Genomic DNA, 18,129 nt, shown 5'->3' with positions numbered 1-18,129 from the left:
TGGGGAAGGAACCACACCTTACAGGACTACAACCAGGTTCCATTAAAAGTGAACATTAAGTTACACATTAAACCACATAGGCTTGTTTCCTTTCCAGCTGTTTTTGACCATCATTCAGCAGGGCCTCTTACTGAATGATGGTTTCCAGAGGTGGAAACTGGCACTTCTTTAACTGAAGCGATGGGGCTGGGGTGGGGCATGGTTTTGCTTTTGTTTTAGAACAGGGGTGGGCAAACTTTTTGACTCGAGGGCCACAATGGGTTCTTAAACTGGACTGGAGGGCTGGAACAAAAGCATGGATGGAGTGTTTGTGTGAACTAATATAAATTCAAAGTAAAGGAGCGGAGGGGAGAGCAAGAGAACCGGATAGAACAGCCGGATCTGCCCCGCGGGCCGTAGTTTGCCCACGGCTGTTTTAGAATCACTAAGCTCCCCAGGAGCCTACCCTGCCCCACCCCTAGTAAGGGGTGGTCTCTGCTTAGGGAATGGAGAGTCAGGGCACCCTCAACCTGAACTACACATGGCCAACAAGATTGCCCTGGACCCCCAACCTGATTTTTCAGTCTTTCTGCAACCCAGGCCACTGGGCCCAGCCATACTTCCAGACCTTTTCTCACACTGTTCCCTCTGCCTGAGCATCCCTCCCTCCTTTTCTGCCTGTCCTCAAGGATCAGATTAAATGTTCCTCTCTGCCCCTCCACCTCATCCCAACCTGGCAGAATTAATGCCACTTCCTCTGTGTTACCACATTGCTATGACCTCCTTAAGGATGAACTCCAGTCTTCTAAGCACAGCTCCTGGCACAAGCTGGGGCCTCAAAGCATGCTTGTTGAATGAGTAAAGGATGAGACTGGCCCACATGCCAACAGTGCTTTGTATTCATGTGTAATGTATACAGTCAGTTCCCAAGCACTCCCTGCCTGCCCCACCCACCCCCCAACTTGGGCCACCCATCACCATGAAAGGACTCAGCCTGCTCTGCTCATCAACACATCTGGCCAGCCAGCTGGGCTCTTTCTGCATGTCCTTCCTCCTCTCTGCACTGTGAGACTCATTCAGTTCACTTGGGGTTGGGGTAGTAAAAGAGACGCTAATGCCCAAGTCCCATAGCCCATGACTCTACATGTCCGGCCCTGATGAAAGTCCCCCAAATCCATCACTTCACCATGAAGGCATCTGCAGTTGCTTTTCTGAGATGGCCTATGGTGTGGCTCCCGACTGCCGTTCCCAGCCCCCAGCCTGCTGGCTGTCCTGAATCCCAGCTTTGTTCAGCAGTCAGAGCCTTGGCCTGAGGGGCTGGCGCCCTGATGCTGCCTTACCAGGCTGTGTGGGAAATCTTTGGCATTTCATCGGGAACTGTCCTAAATGTGATGCTCCACCCCTACCCCAGTCAGTTATGTCTGCTAAGATGCAGAGGATAATTACATGCGGGGTCCTGGACTAGCAGAAGCAGAAGGGGCTTTGAAGAACACTGGTTCAGAGTGTGGTCTCCAGACCCCCGCATCAGCAGCCTTTAGGAGTAGACTGACCAACCACCCAGTGTGCCCAAGATTACGCAGGCTTAACATTGAAGGTCTCTTCCTCAGAGAAATCCCTCCGTCCAAATCAGATGGGCAAATCAGACCCTGTCTAGGCTCCCACCCCAAGCCTAGAATCTGAAACCCTGAGGCTGGGGCTGAGTGAACTGTGTTTTAACAAGCCCTCCAGATAATTTTTTTTCACACCTTAAAAATGTTATTTATATAAAAAATACTCATTTGTTTTTAAAAGCATTAACGAGAGAAAGAGAAACAAAAGAGGTGTGGAGTAGCAGGCATGCCCCTTAGTAGTGTTCGGGGGAAGGTGTGATTTTTGGTTTTCTGGAATTCAGTGGTGTGTTTATAAATGAAAAGAGACCCCAAGAGCCCATGGTTGTTCTGTTACCCACACCCCACCAAGAAAAAGGGCACCAGCAGAAGAGCAGAGAGGACAAGAAAAGCCAAGAGTGCAGCCGCTGGGACATTAAGTACCTTGGCCAAGGTCACACCTCGGGGAAATGATAAGGCCAGCTTTCAGACCCAAGCATCGGGCTCCAAGCTGGCACTGACACTTCTGTGGGGCCTCTGCCACCCAGCACAGGGCCCCGCATACCGTGGGGCGCAGTGGGGAAAGAGCGCTGAACAATGGGGATAGGAAACTGCTACCAACCATTAGCCTGTGACTTCAGGGAGGTCATTTAAAAATGTATGTCTTAACTCAGACGTGTTTACTTCTCATTCCTTCTGCAGAAGGCTGAAGTAAAGTGAGCCTGGCAGTTTCCCCTCACCCTGACACTCTGTGGTTCTATCTTCTCTACCACTAATGGCTGGGATTTTACCATTAGAAATGTGTTTCTTTGTGTTACATCTTGTCTGAACTCCTTTTTAAAAAATACAATTTTCCTTTAGCGGGTCCTGACCCCTTGGCTTGCAGGTCTAGAAAATGTTCTGTGGCGTGAGTCCAGTGGGCCCTGGTTGGGAGGGCAGGGGCAGGCGAATGGAGGGGAGAATGCAAAGGGGAGAGGCTGGGACCCAAACAGTCACTTTACTAATGGCCCCAGCAGCCCAGAGGAGCTCTGCCAGGCCTCCGCAGAAGGACCTTATAATAGCTCCCGTTCCAGTCGCCTGGCTGACCCCATCTATCACCATTTTTTAAAACTTTTTTTAGGCTTCTCTTTTCTCCTTTTGTGTTTTTTTCCACCAGCCTGCATCTCAGACTAAATTAGAGAAAAATGGGTTTTGTCTTTTTTTAACAAGAAGACTAAAAGTCTTAAATTACCTCTTCAAGGTCTGCAAATAGAAAGGCCAAATAAGACAGCCACCTTTTCGTTTCTCCCTTCCTCTCTCGCTGTCCCAGGAGCCCTGGAGCTTGAAATAAAAGGCAGAGCACTGGCTCAGGAGGAAGGGATCTGGGCTTAGCCAGCACCAGCCAAGGAGAAGGAGCAGGATGGTGGCAAGGAGGGCCCGATGGAGGTGGGGAATGAGGGAAAAGAGATGGGAATGGGCCAAACCCATGCCTGTTGGTTCTAGAATGAGAGGTTCCCTAAAGGGAGATGGTTTCTTAAGGGGCACTTCCCTGTGAGTGTGAGCGTGGGTGTGCAGGTGCTGGGGACAGGGGTCCGAGGAGAAGAGGAAACCACTCAGGCGGTGGTTCAGACTTACTGAGAAGCAAATGGGATTCCTGGGCACAATGAATCTTCTCCACCTTTGTCACCAGTTGACGTCACAGCTTCCAGAGAGTCCATCAGTGGGCATCAGGGCAAGGAGAGGAAGCATGGTTCTGGGGCAAAGACTAGGAATTTTAGTGCTGGAGTCCTGGGTTCTGATCCCTGCTATGTGTAATAACAATAGCTAACAGATATGCTAAACTCCTCTCAGAGATTAACCCACTTAATCTGCAAAACAACCCTGCAATGTAGGTATCATTACTATCCCCATTTACAGATGAGGACACCAAGAGACAGGACTTATCCAAAGTCTCACACACTTTATGGCAGACCCAGGTGTGATCTCAGGGAGTCAGACTCCAGAGCCCTTATACTCTTCCTGCCAAACCACTAAGCCTGCCCACCTGCTTCCTCATTTAGAAAGTCGAGGTGCAGGGAATGATGGAATGGATTGGGCAATTGTCAAAGTCCTTTCCAGCACAGATGCTGTGATTTGGGGCTCATGCTTCACCCATGCATGCAGAGATCCTACTCAAATGATGCAGAGTGCAGGATTCTGATGCAAAGCAGGTATAGGGTGTGTGTGTGTGTGTGTGTGTGTGTGTGTGTGTGTGTGTGTGTGTGTGTGTAAGACAAGAACACAACAAGGCCAGTACAAAGTCTTTAGGATGACTCGTAGATTAGACATATGTCAAAAGGACAAAACCAAAATCTTGACAATTCTGCCCAACTCACCTCCATGTGTCAGTAGCCTTTGCATTTCCCTGCTCTTTGCTCCGGGTTTAACACCCATAGCCTCAGTCTCCCCTGACCAGACAGGCTAGTCAGCCCTCTGAGGGGCACCTTGCCAAGGAGCTCTGGCTCTGGGAAAGACAAGATGGTTCCCTATGAACCCCTAGCCCAGCACGTGTGTCTTCTTTGCAGGCCCAGCTACCATGGCCCATTACAAGGCTGAGCCGGATGACTGGCTGGTCGTCTACCTGAAGTATTTACTCTTTGTCTTCAACTTCTTCTTCTGGGTAAGTGAATTCTGCACACACATACCCCTGCTGGCACCAAATGACTTAAGCTACCTTTTTTTGTGTGTGAGTCACCACTCTGGGGTTGATTTCCTCCAAATCAAAGACCACCCATGGGCAAATTCTGCCTACTTGAAAGCAAACATGTACATTTGCTACTGAGGAGGAAGAAAGAATCCGGTCTGCAGGTTGGCATGGAGTCTGTACCACATGCCATCTGAATAAAGGAAGCATAAACATAACAATGAGCTTTGTGTTCCTGCTGGCTGTACAAAGGGTCCAGCTCTTTCTTCCCTGCTAACTTGCACCAGTGCCTTGTGGGAAATGTGACTGCCTGAAATAATTGCCTGTTGTCCATCGAAGCCCATTTGCCTTCCATGGCTCACAGTCTCAGGCGTGAGCAGAGAAACAGAAGTCCTGGGGGCCAGCGGCTGCCTCTGTGTGAAATGGGAATGGTCTCTATAGCGACTCCCCTCAGGAAACCCACCAGTGAGGTCTTCTAGGAGGGGAGTCTATCCACTTGAAGCAATTACCAGATAATCAGAAGCAGAGTACTGTTAGTTCCCCAAAATAGTCAGCCATGGGATAGAAACATGTTACAATCTCACTAAATTTGTAGAGGCAGAGTACTCAGAGTGCAGGCTTTGCTATCAGATGGACCTAGGCTCCACTGTTACTAATGGTGTGGTCTTAGGCACGCCACTTACGTTGGCTGAGTCTCCCCAGCTACAAAACAGGGATCATTTCTAACCTTTTAGGGTTTGTCAAAACCAAGACAACAATTCCAAAATGGAGTCGCTTACACTAAGCTCCACATCACCAAACTGAGACTTAATTACAGTTTTGGTTCTCCCAGAAATGGAATCTTAAACCAGTCTACCAGAAATCATCTGATCAGCACTAGTTAAATAATCTTCCTGATGGACCACTGCCATCCCCTCAAAGAAAGTGACCTTGAAATGACTAACCTGCTTTTTTGTCTGGTATAACTTCCTTGTTCTGGCTCCCTTCTGCCTATAAAAGTCTTTCATTTTATGGACTTGAAGCTCCTTTCTATCTGCTGCCTGATTTGAATTGATTTTTGCTCAAATAAACTCAAAAAGTTTAATATGCCTCAGTTTATATTTTAATAGTTCATTTAGCAGATACCCTGAAATGGTATATATTAAGTGCATAGCTCAGTCTCTGCACATAGAAGGCATTTGATAAATTCAATGTTTCAGATATATTAGGTGTAGAAGGCCTGAAAACTCTACCAAATCAACCTGCCGATGAGAGAGAGCTGAGATGCCTGCTCACATGGGAAGGGGTACACCCCCTTGACAAAGTCCTAGAAAATCTCAGAAATGCAAAGGCAGAGATGGGATATGTCTGCATTTTTAGGTTCTTTCATTAAGATTATTAAAATAGTTAAGATTGGGAAGAATCACTGGTTTAGGATTGGTGGATACAGCAAGGCAAGGGTTCTGAAGAGTCTTGGAGAGTAGACAGTCATTTGATGCTCTTAAAAAGTCAAACAACTTGATCTTTGTTTAAATGGTTTATTTTGAAAAGTTCCTGAAATAAACAGTAAACTTATTTTATTTGCAACTTTTATCTTCCTAAGCAAGTGTTTCCTGGAATAGTGAAGTTGTGTTGATGAAGACAGTGGAATAATAGAGCCATGTTGATGTGATCAGTAAGCTGTGTGGGTGCAGATAGGTTCAATTCTCAGAGAAAAATCCAATAGGGTGTTTAGGATTCTCGATGAATGAGAATTATTTTTAAAGAATAAGTATGTTTTTCCTGATCATAAAAGTCTTATGTATCCTGTACAAATAATCTCTAAAATACTGAAAAGTATAAATAAGAAAATTAAAATTGTCCATATCTCACTATATTAGGTTTCTAGGGCTTTCATAATGAAGCACTATAGGCCAGGTGGCTCTAAACAACAGAAATTTACACTCTCACATCTCTGGAGTCCAGAAGTCCAAAATCAAGATGTCAGTAGGGCTGTGCTCCCTCACTGGGTAGAATGTCTCTTTGCCTCTTCCTAGCTTCTGGTGGTGGCTGGCCGTCCTTGGTGTTCTTTGGTATTCCTTGACTACATCACTCTTCTAATCTCTGCTCTGTTCTTACATGTTGTTCCTGTGTCTTTGTCTTCACATGGCATTTTCTTCTTCATTAGGACCACCTAATGACTTCATCATAATTCTGCCAACTTTCTATTTCCAAATAAGGTCACATTTATAGATAGTAGGGTTAGGACTTCAATAAATTTTGGGAGGACACAATTCAATCCATAATACTCACCATCACAGGAATGACCATTGTTGACATTCCCTCTAGACTTTCTCCTGATGAAGACAAGAGGTGGTGGTAACCTGCACGATGGGAGTCACAGTGGAGATAGAAAGACCTGAAGAGAGTCAAGGGACAATGACAAGATTAGGTTATTAATTGGGTGGGGTTAAGAGGAGAGAGGTGTTTAGAAAATGGGTTATATTATCGATGTTTATAATTCTTGGGTTGATAGTGGAGCTCTTCCTTGCAATGGAGACCAAATGGCAGGTCAGATGTAGGCTTGGTGAGTTTGAGTTTCCAGGAGACATCTGAGCAGAGATGCTCATTGGGCAGTTAGCTCATGACTCTGGATCTCAGATGGGGATCATCCCCACCCAGACAGTGGTTGCAGCCATGGAAATAAGTGAGCCGCCCCTGGGGGAGCATGGATTCTGAGAAGACAGCAGAGGTAAGAGTGAGACATGGAGCATCCCAACTAGGCGGGGTGAGTGTAAGGTTGGCAATGATCCCCATTTGCCCTGAACTGAGGGGCTCCCAGATGTAGGACTTATGGCGCTAAAACCAGGAGAGCTCATGCAAGCCAGAACTAGAGGAGCTGGAGGAAGAGCAGTCTGAGCGGTGAGAAGAAAACCAGGAGAAAGAGCGTCACAGAAGCTGGAGGTCAGGGAGGGGTCAAGTGTGTTAAAGGCAAGGGACACATCAAGCGTTTTAAGACCTAGAAAGTAGCTAATGGGTTTGGCCACACAGAGTTCATTAGTGGCTGTGGTGAGAGCATTCTCAGGAGAGTGGTGGAAACACTCTCAGGCAGAGGTCGAAGAGGTGGACACTCAGTGTAGACAACACCACTGGACACGAGGAGAAGGGAGGACTGTAGCTTAAGGGGCCCAACGCCTGTTGTGAGGTGCTCAGCCAAAATATCTATAGAAGGGCCCTTACCTTGCCCGTCCTGCCTGTGCTGGGTCCCTATAGGCGGGATCAGGCAGTAAACGCAGTGACCATCCTCAGCGTCCCTTCCAGCCAGAGGGACTCAGAGTCTGCCTGTTAGTGTTTGCACTCCTTTGGGACTGGTGAGAAGAAGGACGCGTGGGTGGAGCGCAGGCAGATGGGTAGCAGGCATGTTTCCAGGGCAGCTACCAGTGAGGGCAGCTTCCTCCATACAGCTCTCCCTGCTTCGAGTCAAAAATACCCCTGCCTGGGGCCTGGGTGGACGTGGATCAGCTTCCCAGGGACTCATTCAGCCAAGTTTCATCTTCCTTCTGGGGGATGGCCGGTTTCTGAACGTCCAGGCCTCAGTCTCCCGTCCTGGGTTCCTGGCATCTGTGCCCTGGACCTGCTGTGATCTTCTCAGAAGTAGATATGGGCAGACTGCTGGCCCATCTCTCCCATAAGGACACCACATTCTGCAGCGCACAAAGCCCCTGGGGCTTTACAAGAATTCCCCAGGATGGGCCTTGTCCATGAGGACGCTGCATCCCTCCCGAGAAGGCTCCCTCCCAGAGTCCAGCTTCTGGTCCTCCCCACTGAGCCCCTCTAAGACACATAGCAATGTTAGCTTCTACATCGATGGGTGCTGCCCTAGCCCCGCGTGGTTCCCACCCTTCCGCCTTCTTCATATCATCATAATGCACCTCAACAGGGAGGTCACAGATAGTGCCCCTCCACTGTTCACTAGCGCCCTGCCCACACCGCCTCTGCACAGATGCATAAGGGAGCCTGACAGCGGAGGCCGTTCTCCTGGCTCCTGTGATAGGGGTGAACCTCCAACTTCCTTTCTCCCCCAGAACAGTGTTCATTTGCTGAGTATCACCTTGCCCGCTGTATGAAAATCCAGCACTGAGAGGCTAGGAAGCCCTGGGCTTTCTTCCATGGTTGATGCCCAGCATTTGTGAGGCTCTGCTGGATAAAGACCTCCCGCGGCTGTCTCATGTGATACTCACATCAATCCTGACATTCGGGTCACTATTTTCCTCATTTCACAGGCAGGGAGCAGGCTCACCCAGTTCAGAACTTGCTCAGGGTACCATAGTGGTGATAAGCAGAGCTAGCACTGACAGCCAGGTGTTCTGGCACTAATAAAGACAATTTAAAAGTCCATTCTGCAATGTTTACTAAGCGCGTACTAAGTGCCAGCACTGTTCTAGGCACTGGGAATACATCAGTGGAGAGAGCCCAGCTTTCACAGAGCTCGCTGTTGTAGGCTTCCTCTGTGCTTGTCTTTCCACCTGCATCATCCTATTTAATCCTCCCAGCACCTCAACGCTGTGAACAGCTCTAGTAGAGGCCCATTCTACAGAGTGGAAAGCACTTTGCCCAAAGTCCCAGAGCTGGACCCCAGCTCTATCTGAACATTGAGTATTAGAAATAAATTCCTTGCTTAAGCCACCCAGTTATGGTGTTTTATTATGACACCCTGGTAGACTATAAAACATTTGGCAAATCACTTAATCTCATTGAGCCTCACTTTTTTCATACATTTAATAGGGAATGTCAATACCTGTAAGAATCAAAGATTAATATTTAGAAAAGCAATTAGCCCAGTTTCTGGTACATACTTGGTGCTTAACTATTATGTGTAATTGTTATGGTTAGATTAAGGAGTGTGCCTTATCCTACAGCTTTAAGACTTTGGGGAGCTTGACCTATGTAAAAGATAATAGAAGCAAAAGAAATGCTTATATGTTCATGACACTAACTTTACCCTTACTGTATGCGATGCACTCTGATATTTTCTCTTCTATTTTTGTGGTGCTTGTTTTGTTTTAGGGGGGTTGTTTTTTAAGGCAGATTACAACCCACCACAGTTATTTCACAGCCCTGACCCCCTAGGCCTGTGTGCTTGGCTGCCAGGCTCTGTTGCCTCCAGCTCTAAGTCCTACACTTCCCTGCAGTGTCTTTTGGGGGCAAACAGAGATTAGCATTCCAAAGTTTGAGGAACGCAGAGCAGTGGGATGGTGGGAGCAGTCATCACCTCTACCTGGATGAGGCACGACTCAGGTGCTAAGTCTCCACCAGCTGCCATTGTAGCATAATTTGAATGTTACAAATAATTTTACACAACCGAATTGTTCTCACACACTCTATAACTATCTTCATTTCCATTTTGTAGATTATAAAACAGGCTCGGATGATTGGCAAAGTTCTATGGCAATTCTGGGTTTTTGACTCCAAGTCCAATGCTCTTTCCATCTCCATAGACCACCGACCCATAATCACAGCCTTAGGCCCACTGCTCTGATGCTTGCATGGAATCCAAAAATGTCCCCAAAGTTCAAGGTTGATGGAGCAATCAAGGACGGTAGGGACATTCAGACATGCAGAGTATAAATAATATAAGCAAGACTTAAGCAGTGTCACAGTGGACACCCATTTCCTGTACCTAAGCTCCACCCCACCTCTGGACCCCTACCTCCAACATTCAACCCATGCTTGAGCCCCCACCCTTCACCATCCCCTATCCCTGACTCCCACCCCACTGCCTGGCATTTCGATTAACCCAGTGTTGATCATGACCATTTCACTGAGCAGGGGTGGCTTCTTGGCTACAGCTCTGCATCAGAAACCAAAAATGCCAACTCTCATGCCTCATTCATGGCCCTAGACAGAAATGTGACCCAGCCTTTCCTATGTGACTTTTCTTCCCCCTTCCATTTCCTACTCAGCTCTGCACAGCTCTCTGCAATGTTGTTCTCTAATTTATTGTTTTAATTAGCTGCTTGGCTGTGTTAACAATCAAAACTTTTCCAACCTCCCAGGAGCTGTGCCAGGCTGTGAGAGAGCTGGGGAAGCGGCGGCTCCCTGACCTGGAGCGGCTCCTCTGCTCTGAAGTCCTGCCCGGGGCATTGGCAGAGGTCATGGTGCTTCCTGTGGGGGCTCTGCCTCCAGGAAACCTGTGGGGTCCCTTAAGGGGAACATAGGTCAAGACAGGAAGCAGAAGTGCTGGAGGACTCATTCCTGGCCAGGGGAGTGAGGGGGCTAGAGAGCATCCACACATCCCTCAGGACCCCTAGGGGCCACTGCTAGGAAAGAGCCTCTGCCCGCTTCCTACGTAGACCTTGTTCCAGCCTCCTCCCATGGAGCAGGGTCCTGCCTGCCTCCCAGGCATGTCATTAGAGAAAGACCAGGTGAGGGCCCAGGCTTGGTGTTTCTGCTGTGCTCCTTCCTAAGGTGCTGAAGTCACAAGACCCCCAAGGTGTTTAGGGCATCTCTGCCCCTGGGCTGTCAGGCTGCTGGGGGACAGGCCCATACTGGAGGAGGACGCACATTTGGTCCGCACGGGCCATTGCAGATGAGACCAGCCAAGGATGAAGCCTGTGGGGACAGCTCTGAGCTGCCCCTGCTGTTCTTAGGGACTCCAGGCCGGGCTTGGCCCAGACACCAGCTGGTTAGCTTCATGCAAAGGAGCTCTGTGTGGGTCAGCAGCCCAGTTGGTAAAGCAGGCACTAAATCGGACGTTAGGGTTCTGAGTTCCAGTCCCCTCTCTTCCTCTGGCTAGTAATGGCAGCCTGGAGCAGCCGCCCTCTCTCTGAGCCTCGGTTTCTTCATCCCGAATATAAAAGGGGTTAGACAGGATTCTTTTCCTCTGTTCTTCACTCCTTCCTTCCTCCTCCCATAGGGAGTGACTGGGCATCTATCTACCACATGTAGCACTCTGCTGGGAGTGCTCAATGAATGAGATTTAACCAAGAGGCTAAAAGGAGAGACAAATACAGAAAATATGCTGTGATGAGTGTAACCATAGAAACCTGCCCCAGGCATGGAGCTGGTAGGGAGGACAGAATGATTCCCTCACTAGGAGTGGGGCCAGCAACGGCACAAGGCAGGTTCAGAACGGAGTTTGAAAGAGGAGCAGGCAATCTTGAGCTATTTCCCAGTTCAGCAAGTCCCAAGAGATCTGCTCTTATTATAAAGGTAGACTGTTATGGGGGATTGGGGAATGTAGTACTGATTTGTTTTATCAGGGGCTCTTTAAAGTCAAAGAGCCAAGAAAAGAATGCCTTGCATGGAAAGCTTATCCTTGAAGATTCAGCGCAAACGGAGCTGGTGCCAAGGCCACGGGAACACGGGGCAGCTGGGAGAAATGCTCGCCAGGTGCCAGCAGGTATTGCTCATTAATAAGGTGGAGAGCCGTCCCTAACACGAGCTCACCCATGGTCCCAGGGAAGGGAGTTGGAGGTGGTTGGAGTGTGGTCCCCCACCCTCACCCCCGCCCTGCCAGTGGAGGGCTCAGCATACACCTCAGGCTGCAGCCCTAGCCTCAGCTGACTGGACTTGGAATGAGGAGCCGTTCTTTAGAAGTGACTCAGCCAGACCCAGGGGACTGAGCCTTGCTGAGCCCTGGCCCCAGGCCCTTTCCCAGCCCCCACCTCTCCCTAACAATGGGAATCACCTTGTGCTTAGTCAGGGTCTTCCCACCCAGTCACCTGCAAGCAGCATGGGGCAGGACAGTGTCAGCGTGGGCACCACACTGGCATGGGGCCTGGTCAGAGTAGGTGCGCAGTGGGTGCCTGATGAAAGAGAAAGTGGGGAGCATTCAGCTGGCATTAAGAACTCATGGGTGCTGCCAGCCATTCCAAGGGCTTCCTAGTGACTGGCAGAAAAGTCCACTCCTCTCTGAGACTCAGACTCCCCATGAAATTAAAAATTGCCAGAAAGCAAGGAAGAGAATTAATAACATTGCCCCAGAACTCAGCCTATAGAGGCAGTGGGGGCACCACATGGCATTGTATCTGGCACTCTGCACAAGTCCCATCCGCAAGTCCACCCCACTGTGGTGGCTCCTGTGTGCCAGGCCCTGGGCGGGGCTGGGGATCCTGGGGGAGCATGGTGTGGTTCCCTCTCACACTGAGAGCTACACTGGAGGCTGAGGAACTCCCCTGCGCAAGGCCAGAGGCAGGAAAGGAAGGGCAAATGAGAGAGAGAGAGAGAGAGAGAGAGAGAGAGAGAGAGAGAGAGAGAGAGAGAGAGAGAAGAGAGCCGAGGCCCAGAGAAGCCGTGTAACTTGTCCAGATTCACACAGCCCATAGCGGAGCTGGGACTCAGGCACTGGTGGTCGGCCTCTTCACCACTCTACTCTACTATCATGGTTAGTGGGCACCTGCAGTGCTTCCAGGAAAGAAATAGTCAGTCCATAGTTACTAAAGCCCAGGTGAGGAGGAAGGGAAGTAGCAGAAGACGGAGCCAAAAATCAGGCTAAGGCTGGATCTAAGGGCCTTGAGGCCATCCCGGGCTTTGGGCTTAGTGCTCCTGGTCTGGGACCTCAGGCGCTTTGTCACCGGGAATGCCCACTGGTTCAGCACAACAAGCTGGCCCCTGGGTTGAGCAGAGGCCAGGAGGCAGATGTGGGGTGGGGGTAGGGGTGGGCGCATGCAAAACCGGGCAGTGCAGGACATGGTGGGGCTCAGTGGAGGGGGTGTGGTTAGTACCTGACCATCCCTGCAGAGGAGGAAGTCAGTAGGGACCCAGGGGCTCTGGTCTGGGTGGGCGGTGGTGCTGTTAATGAGACTGCCCAGGGGAGGAGGAGCGTAGATGACAAGTGTGGTTGTCAATGGTGAACACACATCCTGCCCAGAACCCTTGCCAGTCCAGTGTGGTGCTTGCACCAAGAAGGTGCCCAGCAGACACTTCCATGAGTGAGCTGCACGGCCCCCCTGTGCCTCCCCTCACATGAAGGCAGAGAACTCTCCTCCCAGGGGCTCCTGGCCCCTGCCCCGCCCCACTGGTCCTTTCCCCGGTTCCAGCACAGAAACCTTTCGGGATCCTGACAAAGAAAAGTCCTGCAGTACACTCTCCGCCTGCTTTTTTTTCCTGTCTGCTGCCTGGTGTCTATCAGGACTCTGGCTAATCCTTCTCCCACATAACATGAGCAACTTTTTGGCAATGTTCCTTTTCTATAAATGGGAGGTTCCTAAAATTACATGGCATGGGTGACCTGCCCTGCCTCCCTGGCCTGCCTGTGTCCTCTTTGGTAAGAAGGCCAGCCTCACCCTCTGCAGGATATCCTAGCTAATTGGCTATGGACTCTGGTTTTGAAAATATAGTTAAGATTCCACAGAAAATCAACCCAGTTTCTGTAGAGTCTGATACTATTGAATCAACTCTACGCAAATAGCTGTTGAAATAGCTCTTTGGGGTCAGGTCTCTCCCCACCCCCCACACACACTGCTCGTTCTGCTGACGGGGCCCTCTCCGCACAGTGGGTGAAAGCCGTGAGCCCCTGGTCCAGGAGCATCTTGCTGGGGGTGTATTGGCAGAAGGTTGTTCCCCTGGTAAGTAATAGGGACATTTACCCCCATGGCAGGGACCTCGCAAGTCATCTCATCCAGCGCCACCATTTTACAGATTAAGAGACTGAGGTTTAGAGAGGAGAAGCATCTGGCACACAGTCACATGGTTAGTGAGGGGCACAGCCAGGGCGGCACCCAGGCCTGCTGACTTCTACCCTCCCAAGACCTTCTGGTGACCCATTCCAACAGTTACCAACTTTTACTTTTCCTGTCCAGAGAAAAGACTTTTTTCTAAAGAGTTGACTGAGTCCCAGGCAGGAAGCCCCTGGACTTGAACTCCTCTTGCTCCTGATGGCAAATACCACTTGGTATCCCCTGCAGACACTAACTTCTTCACCAGATGTGACACCCCAGCGGATGGGAGGGATCCCCAATGATTCACTCACTTCCTAATTTCTTCTGACCCTGCTGCCACCCTGGCTGACCTGCAGGCTCTGCCCATTTGCAGACTCTCTGCGACTGGCAAGCTATGGGAGAGAGCAGCCCTCCCGTGGTGCGATCAGTACTGCTCTTCTCCTGGGGTTGCATTTCTCAGAGTCCCCCACTCCTTCCTGGGGATCCACGGATTTTTTTTCCTTTCTTGCATAATTTGATTTTCATCCCTTTGGACTGAAAATTCTGCTCCTCGTTACCTCACCTTCTACACCAAAGCTCCTACCAAAGCAAATGCCCTAACACAGCCAGAACAGGATGGAGTTCAAGTCCTGGACAAATGTCAGAAGCTCTCCCAACACCTGCCCCCAGGCTAAGGGGCCCAAAGCTTCCTGGAAGCCTGTGGTCTGTGAGATTCAGCACAGCACCACCTACTGGGGGAGAGGGGCAGGACACTGTGACCCTCCATTTAATCTGACACCTACACAGGGAGTGGTTCTCAACTGGAACCACCTGGAAACTGAATAAAATGTTCATGTCCCACTCCCAGAGATCTCACCTGGCTGGGGTGTGGCTGGGCTTTTGCAGAGCTCCCAGGTGACTGTGCGGCCAGGCTGAGAATCACTGCCTTAGAGGTGCAGGAGGCCTCACTTCATGGTACAGACTGGCTCCAGCCCCCAAATCTGAATGCATTATTTTAAATGGATGACCATTTCTCTGGGCAAAGCATCCTAAGTTTTTTATCATATTCTCAGTGGGCTCCATGTCCCCCAACCGATTAAGTGTCCCCAGTCCAGTCCAAATGTGCCCCCGAAGGAGGTGCCAGGCCCAATGTTCAGCTGCGGGGCTGACAAGCCTAATGGATAATAGAGAGTGTGCAGACTTCTATAAAGAGCTTACAGCAATTACAAAGTAGATCAATTTGATGCGGACACGTGGACTGTTCCACGCTCCTCAGAACACTATCATGTGCCTTTGATTAATAAAAAATGAGAAATGAATTATTAATTTATGCACTGGGTTTGGTAGGCAAAAACCTTCAAAATGTAAGATCCATGGAATAAAGTAATCAAAGGGACCCTTGGTGATTATAGGTTGGGAACTACTGGTCTAATATAATATCCTTATTTGAGAGATGAAGAAACTTAGGCCCAGAGAGATTATAGGACGATCTTTAGGACACGCAGCTCGTTATACAAAGTTAGGGCCCTTACCCTTGGGATGCTGTGGGAGCAGAAAGAAAATGTGAAGGACATTTTGCTGGAAACTGTCACCTAACACAATTCCATAGACTGGACACGGGAAATTCCTCACTGGTCATGGGGTTGTGTGGGCCAGAGATAGCCTACACTCACCAAGAATTTACAAACCTACGGTAGTCCAGGATTTCATCAAAGCTGAGATACCATCAACTGTGAGATACATCATTGTTTTCTGTCTCACTAAGAAAAAGTACTGCCAAGTATAATTGTAAGATGCCATTAATCCCAAGATGCATGTCAATTTTAGATATGTAAAAGCGTGAGAAAAAACGGAACTGACGTGTCTCACATGAGCCTCTCCCGCTCCGTTCAGAGCCGCACGGCTGTTTTCTTACCTGCAGGAGGTGCTAAGGGGGATGAAATGGCACTTTGAAGAACACCGATTATTTAAAAAGCAGAAATTAGTAGCGGAGCAGGCGCAGCCCAATCTATGGGATTCACCTGTACCTTCTCCTCCTCCCCATCCTCCTGGATCCGCCCTCAGAAGACCCGGCTTTGAATCTCAATTCTGCAACTTCCAAATGTTGTCATCTTGAGCATGTTCTTATTCTCTCCAAGCCTCAATCTCTTCCTCTGCAAAACAAAAATGTGTCCTCCCCCCACCCCCATCCTCACAGAACCATTGCAGAGCTCAGTTGATAATGTGGTAAGCTGAGTAATGTAGGTGCCTCTGCATACTAATTGCTAGGAACGCCCTTCCATTTGCTCAGCTGATGCCTGTGACTCCTGAGAACAGAGAGCTGTTACTGTAGATGACAGGCAGGGTGGGTCATGCAGAATCCTGGGGCTGATGGGAACACTGTGCAGTCTTCAACCATCCGAGGAAGAGAACTGATCCCTAAAGGAGGCACCCAGCTCTGTTCCAGGGAATTTTCCTAAGGAGGCATCCCTGACCTGCCAGGCAGTAGTGTCCTGTCCCTGCCCCCTTCTCAGGGCTGAAAGGGAATCAGACAATTAGCAAGAAGAAACATCTCCTGCTCAGTCCTCCAAGTCCCAGAGAGACTCCAGCTGTGGGGTACCTGTCCCTTCAATCCTGGAGGCTGCATCCTGAGTCTTGTCCCAGCCTCTCTCCAATTGCCCCTCCTCACCAGAGGCAGGCCCTCTGGCAATTCACTTTCCTCTGGGACCCTCCTTTCTCCCCTGTAGTGCAGAGGTGGAAAGCCCCCCTCCCCCCCCACTCTCCCGTGCTCCCTCCAGGGGCAAATTATAGGGATGAATGTGGACTAGAGCGCAGGAGCACTGGGGGTAGGAGGGGCACAGGGTGGCTGGGCCTGGGGAGGCAAGGGGCTCAGACACAGAGGTCGTCTCCCTCCCTCAGCGGACAGAGACTCACAGGCAATGCGGTGAGAAGCATGGAGTGGGGAGTCACACCTGGATTCAAAATCCGCCCTGCTGCTCAGGTGTGTGACCGTGGCCAGGTCCCCAGCCTCTCCACGCCTCCATTTCCTCACCTATAAACTGGGACCCAACTGTCCTCCCAGACTCTTTGAAGGACTAAATGAGGTGAAGCATCATGGCTCGCTGAAGGGCAGCGGTGGCGCCCAGTGGCCACCCGCTCTAACTGGGGCCTCCTGCAGGTGGGTGGGGCCTCCGTCCTGGCCGTGGGTGTCTGGACGCTGGTAGAGAAGAGCGGCTACCTCAGCGTCCTGGCCTCCAGCACCTTCGCCGCCTCCGCCTACATCCTCATCTTCGCGGGCGCCCTTGTCATGGTGACTGGCTTCCTGGGCTTCGGTGCCATCGTCCGGGAGGACAGGAGCTGCCTCTCCACGGTGAGTGCGGCTGCCCCCCCCCATCCCCCCACCCCCGACCAGCACTGCGGCTGGGAGGAGGGAAACCTAGGGGGGCCTCAGGGAGCCCAGCTGTACCCCAACCAGGCTCCTGCACTGAGAACCCCACCAAGGAGAGTGGCCCAGGCTGGAACCTGAGGCCTCGGGAAGCTGGAGGCTGTGCTGCCCTTGGGGTGGCTGTTTGCCTTGTCTCCAGGGCCTTAGGGAGAAGGGCAGTCTCTGTCCTGGCACAGCTGCTGTTCCTCCTCCTCCTCCATCTCATCTCCCCCTTCCCCTTCTCCTCTTCCCCCTCCCCATCCTTCTCCTCCCCATCCTTCTCCTCCTCCTCCTCCCCATCCTTCTCCTCCTCCCCATCCTCCTCCTCCTCCTCCCCATCCCCATCCTTCTCCCCCTCCTTCCCATCCTTCTCCCCCTCCTCCCCATCCTTCTCCTCCTCCTCCCCCTCCTCCTTCCCATCCTTCTCCTCCTCCCCATCCTCCTCTTCCTCCTCCCCATCCCCATCCTTCCCATCCTTCTCCCCCTCCTCCCCATCCTTCTCCTCCTCCTCCCCCTCCTCCTCCCCATCCTCTTCCTCCTCCTCTCCATCCCCATCCTTCTCCTCCTCCTCCTCCCCATCCTTCTCCTCTTCCTCCTTCCCATCCTTCTCCTCCTCCTCCCCATCCTTCTCCTCCTCCTCCTTCCCATCTTTCTCCTCCTCCTCCCCATCCTCTTCCTCCTCCTCTCCATCCCCATCCTTCTCCTCCTCCTCCTCCCCATCCTTCTCCTCTTCCTCCTTCCCATCCTTCTCCTCCTCCTCCCCATCCTTCTCCTCCTTCTCCTTCCCATCTTTCTCCTCCTCCTCCCCATCCTTCTCCTCCTCCTCCCATCCTTCTCCTCTTCCCCATCCTTCTCCTCCTCCTCCTCCCCATCCTTTTCCTCCTCCTGCCCCCCATCCTC

At 50.7% G+C, this 18,129-nt stretch overlaps 1 protein-coding gene across 3 annotated transcripts in view; it reads left to right on the top strand.

Annotated features, from left to right (window-relative positions):
- TSPAN11 (tetraspanin 11) overlaps nt 1-18,129 on the top strand; it is a 68,131-nt gene that overhangs the window by 15,975 nt on the left and 34,027 nt on the right. For all 3 annotated transcript variants that reach the window (XR_013960188.1, XM_080661345.1, XM_080661346.1), the window contains exons 2-3: nt 4,109-4,203; nt 16,984-17,175. Coding sequence is in view for 2 of the 3 variants with exons in the window: in XM_080661345.1 (XP_080517471.1) it covers nt 4,109-4,203; nt 16,984-17,175 (287 nt within the window). In the remaining variant the exon portion in view is untranslated. The remainder of the gene's footprint in view (nt 1-4,108; nt 4,204-16,983; nt 17,176-18,129) is intronic.

The sequence above is a fragment of the Plecotus auritus genome (assembly GCF_963455305.1).
Source record: "Plecotus auritus genome assembly, chromosome: 3".
Taxonomy (NCBI): Eukaryota; Metazoa; Chordata; class Mammalia; order Chiroptera; family Vespertilionidae; genus Plecotus; species Plecotus auritus.
The sequence above is the reverse complement of the archived record's forward strand: the minus strand, read 5'-3'. Positions and strand labels throughout refer to the sequence as shown.